Below are 12,795 nucleotides of genomic sequence, written 5' to 3'. Positions count from 1 at the left end.
CGCCAAGTTGGCAGCTCAACACAATATATTGTCCGCCTCCACCATCTATCGATAACAATAAAACTCGAAATTTTGTTTTAAATATTAATAGTTTATTCATTTATGATAGCATAAAATTATGTCTTCTTAAGAAAATCTCTAAGCAGGTCTTTTTGTTGCAGTGGCTTAACATAAAATTGGTAAGCTATCGATACCTATCGATGTTTCTGAAATTGAGTACATCTCTAATCTATCTGCAGCCACCTCAAATAGCGTTTTATTAAATAAATATTGTTATATAGTATTTCTCACTTAAAGCATAAGATAAATACTTTATAAACCCCTCCGTGCTGCACAAGCAAAAAAGTGCACTGAGCAAGAGTTAATCCAACAGTTCTGCTACTGCACACAAGCAGCAAAAACGAAACAAAACACCGCATCGAAACGCACGTGTGCGGGAATATGGAAGCAGAGAACGGCGAGGGGCAGGTGCAGGTGCACCTTAAAACCAAACAAGAACAGTGAGTATAGAAACTCCCATTGGTTTATATTATAATTCTAATTACAATTTTCTTAGCTATGCTGTGCCTGATGTCCCATATGCCATCGAAGGCAGCGTTTCCACCACGGAGCTGAATATATTCCTAAATGCGCTGCTGCAGAGCAAAGGTGCCGAAGGTGTTGACTTTGATTTCCTTGTATTCGATGAGTATCTGCGCGGTCGGCTGTGCGATCATCTGCGCGAGAAGGCCATCAGCTTTGAGGATGCGATTGAGATTGAGTATGTTGAACGTTTTCCGGCGCCAGAGCCGCAGGATTGTTTGCTGCACGACGATTGGGTGTCGGCGGTAAAAGCATGCGGCAAGTGGATACTCACTGGCTGCTACGACAACACCATCAACATTTGGACCAACAAGGGCAAGCACAAGCTAACCATACCCGGTCATACGGCGCCTATTAAGGCTGTGGACTGGATATCAATGGACGACGAGAACGGACGCTTTGTGTCCACATCACAGGATCAGACAGCCATGCTGTGGCAGTGGAACATTGCTTCAAATGCCGTGGAATGTGTGTCCGTGTGCAAGGGTCACGAACGCGGAGTCGATAGCGTCTGTGTGAGTCCGGATGCGCAGCGATTCGCAACTGGCTCCTGGGATACAATGCTTAAAATATGGTCAGCTGGATTGGATGACACCAGCGAGGGCACTGCAAAGCGAGTCAAGGAGAGCGGCGTTAGAGTAAGTCTGCCTACTATTAACTAGTCCTGATAAAACTTCTTAATTCAATCCGTTTTCTGCATAGACGCCGAAGATGACGCTGCAGGGCCATCGGGAGAGCATTTCAGCTGTGCAGTGGATGGACGTCACTACGTTGCTGACTGGCAGCTGGGATCACACGCTTAAAGTCTGGGATCTGCAACTGGAAGGCATCAAGACAGAGATATCGACCAACAAATCTATATTCGATGCCAGCTACTCCAAATTGAATCGCTTGATTGTTACCGCGTCGGCGGACAAGAATCTGCGTCTATACGATGCACGTACAAATCGTATGTGAAACTTAAAAATCTCGAACTGGTCTAAAACTCGACTAATGAATACCCTTCCATTTCAGAGGGTTCTGTGGTGCGTAACACTTATCTGGGACACAATGCTTGGGTGCAGACAGTCATGTGGTCAACTACGGAGGAGTTTCTGTTTGTGTCAGGATCATATGATAACCAGAACAAACTGTGGGATTGCAGAAGCCCCAAGGCGCCGCTTTACGATCTGCTGGGGCATGGCGAAAAGGTTCTGGACATCGACTGGTCGAATCCCAAATACATCGTTTCTGGCGGTGCCGATAACACTGTGCGTGTGTTTAAATCAGGCAAAGCAACAGTAGAAAATATGGAAACAAAATAAAATGTTGACGCATACATTTAATATATAGTAACTGCTAGACGCCGCTAAGTTTAAATAAAATGTACTATTTGTTTTTTTTTTGCAACACAAATATCGACTAACATTTTGCAATAGCTACCGGCGATATACTGCACACGCTTATAGCAACTATCGATAACAACGCTGCATCGATATTAATTTGACAACAAAAGAAACATCAAAAGCGGTCGACCGCTTGTCTGCCTGACTGTCCAACCACGACCAGCCTAACAACAATTTAAGCAAACTTTATGAAGTTGCAATTTAGGAATTTAGGAAACAAAAACAATCCGGACAATTAAAGTGTAAAGTGCGACGCGTTGGGCAACGCTCGCCGATCAAAGAACAGCAAAAACAACGCGGTCAAGTGTGAGACAGCGAGCGAAAGAGAGGCGAGAGAGCGAGCGCGACAGCAGGGAGCAGAACAATTTTGCAGTGTTTTCGCGACGTAAAAGTAATCAAATTTTATTTGCAAAAGGTGCGTATCGTACAATTAACCCCGTGCAGTTCTTTGTCTAAGTTCAAGCAATGTGTTATTGCCTCAAATTGTGCAATCAGGCGATTGACAGCGGCACAACGGCAGAGGCTACGCGTTTTGAAAATGTCTGCGCTGAGCTGATTGATTTTTTTAACTGCATCCGCGTGCAATCAGCAAATTTGTGCCCAGTTCTTTGAGTTAACGCTATAATTAAACACAACCGCTTTGCGCTAAGAGCATGGGCTTTGTCATGGCCAATGGCAAACTCCACACGCTGCCGCCGCCGCCGTCGTCGTTACCTCTCTGCCGTGCTGCAGCAGCAGCAGCAACGCTTGCCAAAATGGCCGCTTGCCTCTGCGCCTCTCTCTGCACGGGCAGCGCGCTCCGGTGATTAAATTTAATCCGATGGGGCTTTAAATGAATAGATTGTGGCATGAGGTTTTGGGGCTCTCAATTTTACAGTTTGTTTGCTTTTCGTCTCCACACAGCCAAACGGGTCAAGGACCTGTCGCAAGGCACACGCCAGTGCGGAGGCCATCTAACTCAATTGGAAAAACTACCTAGTTAGGTTTTTCGATCGCAGATTATTGATTCGAATAGTTCTATACTATCATGACACTTCCAAGAAATTAATCTAATTATTTACGTCTTATCCCTTTTGCTACGAAAAAACGCGGTTTCTACTGTATGGCAACGCCGTAGCCTGCAGGCCAGACAACCCAAAATCAAAGGAAGCCAAATATAAACATATTATATCGAAACTTTGTTCGACTTGAATGGGGTTTTTTATTTTTTAATAAGCCACTGGTTATATTTTTTGATAAGGTTCCTTTAATTGGAATTAAAGTTTCAAAAGAGCTTAGTTGATTTGAGGAGTAACCTCACTCTCACAATTAAATTAAACAAATGCCCACAGATTGTAAATTCAACTCAAACTTTACCACATAAAATCATGTCAAACTTATCTAACCTTATCTTACTCCTTGTTTCCTTTACAGCCCTCCTAATAGCTAAGGCGAACCATTTAAAAGACTGTAATCAACGTTATGTCTTCAACTCCAGCAGCGGCGTCTGGTGCCGGCAGCAGCGCCACCAGCTCCAGCGTTGCGGCCACATCCAGCGCCAGTTCCTCGAGCAGCACTGCCTCCACCAACCAGACCACAGCCGCCGGCACACCAGCACGCGGTCGTGGTGGCGCCAATACGAATGGCGGCACTGCGGCCGCCAACGCTGCCTCGGGAAGCAATAATTCGACGGCAACTGCAACCAGCGATGAACCACGCAAGGATACGAAGTCAACGCCTAGAATATCCAAAGCACTGGGGACCTCGGCCAAGCGCATACAAAAGGAACTGGCTGAAATCACATTGGATCCGCCGCCCAATTGCAGTGCTGGTCCCAAGGGCGATAATCTCTATGAATGGGTGTCGACCATATTGGGACCACCTGGTTCAGTGTATGAGGGCGGTGTATTCTTCCTGGACATACACTTTTCGCCTGAGTATCCGTTTAAACCGCCCAAAGTCACATTTCGCACTCGCATCTATCACTGCAATATCAATAGCCAGGGCGTCATTTGTCTGGACATATTAAAGGACAATTGGTCGCCGGCGCTGACCATATCAAAAGTTTTGCTCTCGATTTGTTCCCTGCTCACAGATTGTAATCCTGGTGCGTATATAATTAATATATATATTATCTTTTATCTCTATACTAATTAAATTTTGTGCTTTTAGCTGATCCTTTGGTTGGCAGCATCGCCACGCAATATTTGCAGAATCGAGAGGAGCACGATCGAATTGCGCGTCTCTGGACAAAGCGGTGAGTAGACACATACACACTCTCCCAGTTAGAAGCACACTGATTCTAATTCTCGCCTCTTTTCGCAGGTACGCAACATGATGCGCAAGTCCTAGCATTAAACACGTACCACACGCTGCAGCAAAAAACGAAAATTCGCAAATTATAAATAAATATATTAAAGTACGCTAACTATTAACTTAACGACATAACACACAAGGAAACAACAACAACAATAGTTAAAACGTATCCCATTTTAAAAAAGCAAAAAAAAAACCTTTCTGTAATTGTAACTTTATCATTATGCTAAACACACATACAAGTTTGAGAGATATGTATAATTGTTTATACAAGCAGAAAAAGTGTAAAAACAATTTTAACAACTTGTAGGTTGCGTGTTCAAAATTTCGTTTGTTTTAGAAGCAACACAGAAATACAAAAAAAAGAAAAGAAAAGAAATCAATACAAACAAAAGGAAACACTGAATATATTGAACCATAATCCACACATCATTCAACTTCACATTGGCATATTTACTAATCAACCACATAAATAAATAAATAATTATAAATACAATTAGTTTACATTACGAGTATCTGTACAGTGTTAAGTAAAAATGGAGCTAAACAATTAACAACAAACAAAGCCTATTTTAGTAAATATACTTATTAACACAACAAACGAAACAAATAACAAATCGTCAGGGCAGCAAATTTCGTAATTTTGAGCAAATTTTCAATAATAAGTGGCCGCAGCAACAACAACAACTAAGAATTCTTGACAAAACATAAAAAAGACTCAATGTAAAAACAAATAACAATACATTTCTATAAACAATGTAAGACACAATTTTTTCCAAATTGCAAAGAAAAACCTTTTTGTTATTTATAAACAATTTGATTTAGTTTATGTTTTAATGTGATATCTGTAAGCGTCAAAATTGTTCTTTGGCCATTCTCGTGCTGTAAAAATTGTGTATTATTAATAAAAAAAAAAAATGCGAGCATAAATATGAAAATCGCGAAATTTGCGTGGTATTTTAAACAAATTGCAAAATTTATAACAAAAGAATGAAAAAAAGTGAAAACAAACAAAAACTTCCTATTATTTTGTAGTTTTAATGAATCAATTGAGAGAAAACTTAAGAAAATGCGAAAATATAAACAATAAGTTTATGAGCAAGAGAAAATTGAATAAAAACGAAATAAAGGAAACTATTTAAAAATGTGAAGCCATGTCTTAAACTGGAGATGTGTTTATATCAGGGACCCTAATTATTATAAGTTGTCTTATGAAAAACAATAACCAGTTAATAATTATTTTTTAATTTTGTTTTATAGTTCATAGAGTAATAAAACTCTGATTATAATCAATTTGGGAGCAATAAAAACGAAAATAAGAATTGAGAGAACTTTCGCTTGAAAATAAAACTCAACAAGGAACTCTAACCTTGCTGCATGGCCTAAATGGATTATGCTGAACTTCTTAAGAGCATTATAATAATTTCTGTGAGTTTTATTTGTCATGCCCAAAAGAATATTAACTTGAGTTCTATAACACGACTACAAAATATATATAATAAAGCAATAATTCTTTTTAAGGGTCCAGGTCAATGTAGCCAAGTCCATCATTCTGTTTTTGTTTAAACCAATCTTAAAGATTTCTAGAACTATTTTCTTTTAAATCAAATCAATGCTTCATAAACTTAAAACTTTTGTTGTTTTTTTGAGATACTTTGGCAAAAGTCACATATATCAAAAGACATTATCCCACCAATATTAGAATATTATATCATAATGTTACTACGCAAAAGAGAGGGAGTTGAAAATTTTTTAAAAATTATCTAAATTATCTAATCAAAAATTAAAGAATTTTGAAGAGGATCCATTGCCTCAAAACTTAGGTGTATGTAGCTTAGATAAAGCAAAAACATGTCAAATATCTTTTCGAGGACTTCACAAAAGTTTCATCTTCGCCAGCTTAAAGAACACTTTCCTCTAAATCAGATTTTTTCTTATAAAAATCCTTTTCGAAAGTAGGTCAAATTGATATAATATTAAATCCTAAGATAGTGGCAAGAATTTTAAATAATAGTAAATCATCAAAAGGATATTAATTAGACGATGCCTTGAAGTTAAATATGTTCTTTTTTTGTATTTAAGTTTTCAGCCATATTTTGTTTATTTTAAATTATGTTTTATTCGTTATGTTTGTATATAATTGTTTATATAAAATATGTTTGACATTCATTTCAATTCACTAATTTGGATGCATGTGGCACAGCTTAGTCCACACACGACATCCAAAGCCCCCAACCCACACGAGACTGGCACACAAAACGGTATATATATATATGTGTATACTACGAAGGACTTGCTCTGGCCCTGCCTTATAGATACATGCCATTGACGAGGAAGTCCGCCTCCTGGGAATAGGGCGTCTTGCCGCCCATGCGACGTGCCCGCCGACCCACTGTGCGCATCCGGCAGCCAATGAGTATGGCCAGCGCCGCGGTCACCAGCAGGCCCAGCGTCAGCGAGAGCACGGCGCCGCCGGGACGCTCCGAGTGACCATCATGATCCCGAAACTCCAGCGCCAGATTGTCGTGTATCATTTTGTATTGCTCGTGCACGGGTCCAACTGGCACGGGCAATGCCGGCGGCGGCAACTGTTGCTGCGGCTGTTTGTTTTGCTCCAGCGCCAGCTCAATGGGATCCTTGCTGCTGCTGCTCTTGGGCTTGGCCTTCTTGTGCTTGCGCTGCTTCTATTCGATTCGATCGGGTAAGTAAGGAACAATAGTTGAGCCTAATATAAAACTCACCTTCTTGGGCGGCTCTGTGGACTTGTCCTCCTCGTAGTCATCGTACTCCTCATCAGCCGGCTGGTTCTTGCCAAGCGTTGGCGCTGCATTCAGCACGGGCAACATAGCTTGCTGTGGCGGCTGCGGTGGGGCAACTGGAGGCGGTGCTGCTGCAGCAGTTATGTAGGCGTGGCTCTGTTGCTGCTGTGGCTGTGGCTGTTGCACGGCAATTTGAGCTAGCGGCGCTGCAACTTGTGGCCAGTTAACAAGAGGCGGCGACTGTTGTGGCACGTTCACAACTTGCGGCTGTTGTTGTTGCTGCTGTGGCGTCAGATAAATGGCGGTGCGTGGCAGCGACATGCCATACAAAGAGCCACCTCCAGACGCCGCATTATTGTTGTACGCCGGCAATTGGAGCTGCGCTGCTGGCGCTGGCGGCGGAGGCGGCTGGCCCTGAACCTGCCCCTGGCCCTGCTGTTGCAGTTGCAGGCCGCCTTTGTGATTAAATATGTGACTGTTCAGCTGCTCATCTGTTGAGGAAGCGAATGGTTAAACGCACAGCTAATTGAATTAATTACAACTAGACACTGACACCAAAACAACACACACACACGCACACCCTCCTACCCACCAACACACTCGTAAATCAATTCTGAGCGACGTGGCTCCCATTACAACAATGAAAACTGATGGGTAATTGCAATTTTCCCAGCAACTTCTCAAGTGCCCGCAGCCAATTGGCCGGACTGGACTGGTCATCGGAGCAGCAGCAGCCGAAGCTGGATGCAGTTGGGCGCCGCAGCATTGCGTGCTCTTTGGCTGCAATTTATGTGCTCAAGTCACACAGCAAGTTTCAAATTAAATATTTTGTTATAAATATTTATTGCAAATTTTTCGTTAAGCTTGTTAGCTATCTTTAAACATGCTTCAAATTGAAAGATTTGCAGCTTAGAAAGAAGCCTTCTTTGTAAATTGACATTATTTATTGAAGTTTGACAAAACTGTTGTTTATTTAACTCTGCCTACATTTATTTCCATCTCTTAAATATTTCGAAAACCTATTTAATTTTAATTTTAATCAAGGCTGCTTTGTGGTCCTAAACCAAACTAAAAAGTTTGTTTAAATCTTTCTATTATTTCTAAAGTCTTCTTACCCAAAGGTAATCGATCCGAACCAATATTTTTTAAGGTGTTAAAAAAAACCAATTGACTTTTTAGTAATTAAATCACTTGGATAGGATCGGTTGTCCTTATACTTAGCTGCAGATGGTCCTAATTCAAAATATGGTATTCTACCTTGATGAAAGGTATTTCAGCCAGATTGGAAAAGCTTTAAAAAAAGTTTTAGGTAATGCCAGCCTATTTCTTAGATTAAAGAAAATTAGTTATCCGCAGGACTTCCCCTTTTTTGGCCCCCTTTGTAAATATTGCTGTAAACAGAAATTCCGGCTACATAAATGCCAACCAGCCAAGGGTCATTCTTATGCAACATTTCATTTATTTTCTCCTGGGTCAGCTGCCGCACAGAATATTTTCTAGACTCTTTTGGGCCTCAGCTTTGTGGTGTTTACAAAGAGGAGGCCTAGCTGCACCCAAGGGCATACCTACAACCAATTTGTCAAGAGGGAAATGTGGGAAATAATTACGTGTTTGCCCAAACTTAGATATTTTTGTCACAGTCACAGTTTGCAGAGTAGATATTTGCTATAACTTCTAAATACCCTGTACACTTTCTATATGCAAAGGTAAAAAAGAATCGAAAAAGTAGCTTTCAAGGAGCTAAGCGGATGTATTTTCCAGACTTGCCATATATGCATTTTCTTAGTATATGTGTTATTAAGACTATGATGTATTCAGATATGTTATATATTCCATAATTATAAAACTAGCGAATGACTGAACGTCAAATTGACTGACTGATTGATTGATTGATTGATCATCAACGCACAGGCATAACCCTTACCCGTAAACGCAAAGAAATTTCACCGACAACTGTGAAAAATTGGTGAAAAATGGTTGAAACTTTTCGATTGAAAAATCTGATATGTTTTAAACTCGCTTTCAAATATCTATTTACAATGTCATTTGAGAATTAATAAACTTTCCACGGGTGGTAAATGGCTACAAAATTAAAGCCTATAATTTAGTTACTAATTATGATTAGTAACTGTTATCGATAAATGCATGAACTATAAAGATATGTCTATGTAGCTATAATATATGTAAAACAATATACGTTTCTAAACTAATTTTTAATGAGAGTAAAAACAGTTTGACAAGCTGTTTATAGAGAAAAACACTAGGAGGTGAGAAAATATTTTTAAGCATCAGAAAGTTGAAAGTACAGGATATTATATATATGAGGCTAGATCTATGAACATTATTTTATTTGTTAAACTAATACTTAAGCTTTTACCATTAGACAAACTGTGTCCTCTAGCTATACCCTTCCTGTCATATTATAGCAAAATTTGATGCCTTTTGGTTTAACTATCCATTCGACAGTTTAACTTGCATATTTGCATATTTTCAAAATTACAGGGTGTAAAAAGGAAGAGTGTTTTTACCTAGCCAATTACTAGAACTCAGTGTTGCGCCCTCTCTTTAATTTAATTAATTTTATTCTAATGTTTTCTAGCTTTAAGCTAATTTTCAGACTCTTGTAATGTGATTTCCTTTGAAATGCAGCTAAAAACGCTTTCGTACTTAAACATGACGCATCGCACTTATTCACAATTGAGACTCATATTTACCCGTGCTCAGAATCTCGCCTGGCGCTTGAGGCTGTTGCTGCTGCTGCTGTTGTTGTTGCTGTTGCTGTTGTTGTTGCTGTTGTTGCTGTTGTTGCTGTTGCTGCTGTTGCTGTGTCTCGGCAATCATTTTGCGATTAGCCCAAGCGGTCGCATCCTCACGATTGTTGACCATAGGCGGCGGTGGAGGAGGCGGCGGTGGTGGTCCCAGCACAATAACATGTTGCTGTTGTTGCTGCTGTTGCTGCTGTTGTTGCTGCTGTTGCTGTTGCTGTGGTTGCTGAGCTGCCTGCAATTGCTGCTGTATGGGCGGCACAGGCTGATATTGCTCGACATTGTTGTTGCCGCTGGCCTTTGTGGCAACGGCATTGCACTGAAAAGTTGGTCAGCAATTGAAATTGACTCTGTGTGTGTGTGTGTGTGTGATTAAACTTACTTCCGGTCCCTCGTCGCTGCCATCTTCGCACTGAGGAATGCCATCGCAGGCATTGTAAACGGCAATGCACTCGCCCGAATGGCAGCTGAACTGAAAGCGTCCGCAGTGCGCGGCGGGCGCTGCTTAAATTGAAAACGGAAAATGGAAAATTTGCATAATGTGCGTGTGTGTGTGTGTGTGTGCATACCGCTTTGAGCTGGCGTTGCCGCAGCGGGGGACTGGGCCACGCCCGTTGTGGGCATGACCGCAATTGCGGGCTTGTCCGGCCTGAGCTTCAGATTGCTGAGCTCCCACTCCTGCTGCGATATGTTGTTGCTGGGTATGTGCGGCAGCTGCGGCCGCGGCGTGCTGGCCACCACATCCACGGCGTTGCGCACCTGCGGGGTCAGCACGGCGCTCGTGTAGTTCGCATGCCGCGTGAACTTGCAGTGGAAATTCTCGGGCGGACCGCACTCGAACAAGTAGCAATAGCCGCCGGCCTTGCGCTCAAAGATGTACACATCGCAGGCATCCGTTTCGCAGCACAAGCGCTCGCACTCCTCCAGCGTGTCCAGCTCCAGGCCCTGCAGATACTTGCCGCCAATCGCCTGCGACTCGCCCGTGCGTATAATCGTGTTCTTGTGCACATCGAAGTGGCCTATAAAGAAGCTCGTTGGGATTGCTTTTGCTAGCTGCCGGACTGCGCTTACCTATGCAGACTTCAAGATCCATACGCTTGGCCAGACGATGCGTAACGCTGGAAGTGTCAGTTGGCGCTGGCGCAAGCTCCGGCTGACCAACAGCTGCCACGACGAGGAGGAGGAGCAGCCGCAGCGGCAGCGACAGCTCAAGCATCATGTTGCAGCTGGCTTGTGGTTAGCCTCTTGCCTTGGACTCTTGGACACAGCTCACTGGGTTGGGTGGTGGGGTTGGGTTTTTCGGGGGCTTGGCGTGTTTACGAATTTTACACGCTTATTGATTTTTTTCGTACAAGCACAAAACGTGCGTAGTTTCTTTTTTTGTTTAACTGGCCAAAGTAAAACAAAGCTTGGGCAATTATTAAAAAATTGCTTATCTCTTTTGAGTTACAATTTATAATTGTTTGCTAATATTAAAAACGAAAACAACAACAAGTCAGCTCAGCTTGTTGGCCCGAATGTAAACCAATGGAAAATGCAGAGGAAAATTCAGCAGCACTTCTCGAACTCAGCAACCCTTAAAAGCAAAGCTCTCAAGCGTTTACAATCAGCTGTAAGGGTCGAGCTTTAACTGTTAAAAATAATTTTAATTTTTTAAATGATATATATTTTAATATACAGCAATAATTGATATATTCATGCAGCACATTTTACAACTTTCATTCTATTTATTTATTTATTTTATTTTTCATGCATTTCATTATCTTGCATTTTCCATGAAAGCTCTAAGCTCTCTCTCTCTCTCCCTCTCTCTCTCTCTGTGTACCCTCCCTTCCAGTGAACATATGTTAACCTTATGTTTGCGTTTCAACCCTAACCTTGCGGACCTTGCAAGAACAACAGGATATACAGTCCTGTCCTTTGCCAGGCTCTTCTATTCCCGAACCATCTTTGAAAATGATTTTAACTGCAAACATGTAGACGGCATATTACCATAAAAATCAATAAAAGCTCTTGTATCGTTGTTTTTTTTGCTCATTTTGCTGGCTTTAATAATTTCGCTCTGGTCGAGGGTGGTTGAGGTTGGTTGGGGGTGCTAATGTCTGGGTGGTTGGGCAGGATTGGGGGCAGGCACGCAGCCAGGTAGGTAGGCAGGCAGGCAGGTGGTAGATTGTTGGCAAATATTGTGATGTGGCTTGCGGAATGTAAAAAGATGGGATCATGTTTGAACTGTCATTTCAATTGTTTGCACGGCCAGTTTTAAGTTTTTCAGATGTATTCAACGCAGGCGACAATATTTAAGTGCTATACAGCACACCCAAGTACCTCAAGTAATAAAAGAATCTTTGCAAATGTTTATCTTTAATTGTTTATTATTATTTTTGTTAAATTAATGTACACAAAGCATGCTATTAAATTAAAACAAGTTAATTATAATCAAGTCATGACCAAAATGAGTAAAAATGTCACTTACATATACATATAATATATATATTATTGTATTAATCTGTTAATTATAAAAACAAAGCGTGTAAATAAAAATTTATTAAAACAATTCAATATTATATTATAATATAATCAATACATATATATATATAGCGGCTATACCCCGGCCTTACCGTGGTACGGAAACCCACTATCGAATAGCAAATAATTAAATTAATAATCGGGCATTTATCAAAACTTTTTTGATGATTTTTATTGAATATCTCGGGTAAATTTTGTCCGATTTTGAAATGTTATGTAGGGATCCCTACTATCAATCTGCGTTCAAACATTTTAAAAATCGATGGGTAAAAAAATGTGGTTGACCAAAAACCGATTCGTTTGTAGAGTCAACCTTTTCTGATGATTTTTTGGAATATCTTGGCCAAATACTGTCCGATTTGGGAATTTTATACCATTTTGGACTCGTAAGAATCAGTACTATCGATTGGCATCAAAAAAATAAAAATCTAAATTTTGACCAAAATCAACAAAATGGTAAGGGGTTACATCACGTTTTTTCTC

General features: G+C 40.9%; 3 protein-coding genes across 4 annotated transcripts; 2 read left to right on the top strand and 1 right to left on the bottom strand.

The window, feature by feature from the left end:
- Window positions 1-236: 236 nt before the first annotated feature.
- On the top strand, window positions 237-2,175 carry LOC135431012 (ribosome biogenesis protein WDR12 homolog). 2 transcript variants are annotated; one of them, XR_010436719.1, is made up of 5 exons: window positions 237-500; window positions 557-1,220; window positions 1,285-1,531; window positions 1,597-1,947; window positions 2,001-2,175. XR_010436719.1 is itself a non-coding variant. In XM_064685888.1 (4 exons), the coding sequence occupies exons 1-4, from the start codon at window positions 442-444 to the stop codon at window positions 1,884-1,886; spliced, it is 1,260 nt and encodes a 419-aa protein (XP_064541958.1). In that variant the 5' UTR covers window positions 237-441; the 3' UTR covers window positions 1,887-2,175. The 2 variants fall into 2 exon arrangements, 1 of the variants encoding a protein (XP_064541958.1); XM_064685888.1 differs by having other exon boundaries at window positions 1,597-2,175.
- Window positions 2,176-2,179: 4 nt separating this feature from the next.
- Window positions 2,180-4,940, top strand: Ubc2 (ubiquitin conjugating enzyme 2). The gene is made up of 4 exons (XM_064685889.1): window positions 2,180-2,382; window positions 3,381-4,053; window positions 4,119-4,203; window positions 4,272-4,940. Exons 2-4 carry the CDS (start codon window positions 3,429-3,431, stop codon window positions 4,282-4,284), a joined length of 723 nt encoding a protein of 240 aa, XP_064541959.1. The 5' UTR covers window positions 2,180-2,382; window positions 3,381-3,428; the 3' UTR covers window positions 4,285-4,940.
- Window positions 4,941-6,356: 1,416 nt separating this feature from the next.
- Window positions 6,357-11,333, bottom strand: LOC135431017 (mediator of RNA polymerase II transcription subunit 13). Its single transcript, XM_064685893.1, has 6 exons — window positions 10,858-11,333; window positions 10,356-10,805; window positions 10,169-10,287; window positions 9,736-10,105; window positions 7,004-7,512; window positions 6,357-6,946 (listed from the first exon to the last, which is right to left on the bottom strand). The coding sequence occupies exons 1-6, from the start codon at window positions 11,003-11,005 to the stop codon at window positions 6,572-6,574; spliced, it is 1,971 nt and encodes a 656-aa protein (XP_064541963.1). The 5' UTR covers window positions 11,006-11,333; the 3' UTR covers window positions 6,357-6,571.
- Window positions 11,334-12,795: the final 1,462 nt, after the last annotated feature.

Source organism: Drosophila montana, unplaced genomic scaffold (genome assembly GCF_035044405.1).
Source record: "Drosophila montana isolate Dmon_TW-CO22-7 unplaced genomic scaffold, ASM3504440v1 contig_3123_1, whole genome shotgun sequence".
Taxonomy (NCBI): domain Eukaryota; kingdom Metazoa; phylum Arthropoda; class Insecta; order Diptera; family Drosophilidae; genus Drosophila; species Drosophila montana.
Note: the sequence above shows the minus strand (reverse complement) of the source record. Positions and strands in the feature narration are given on the sequence as shown.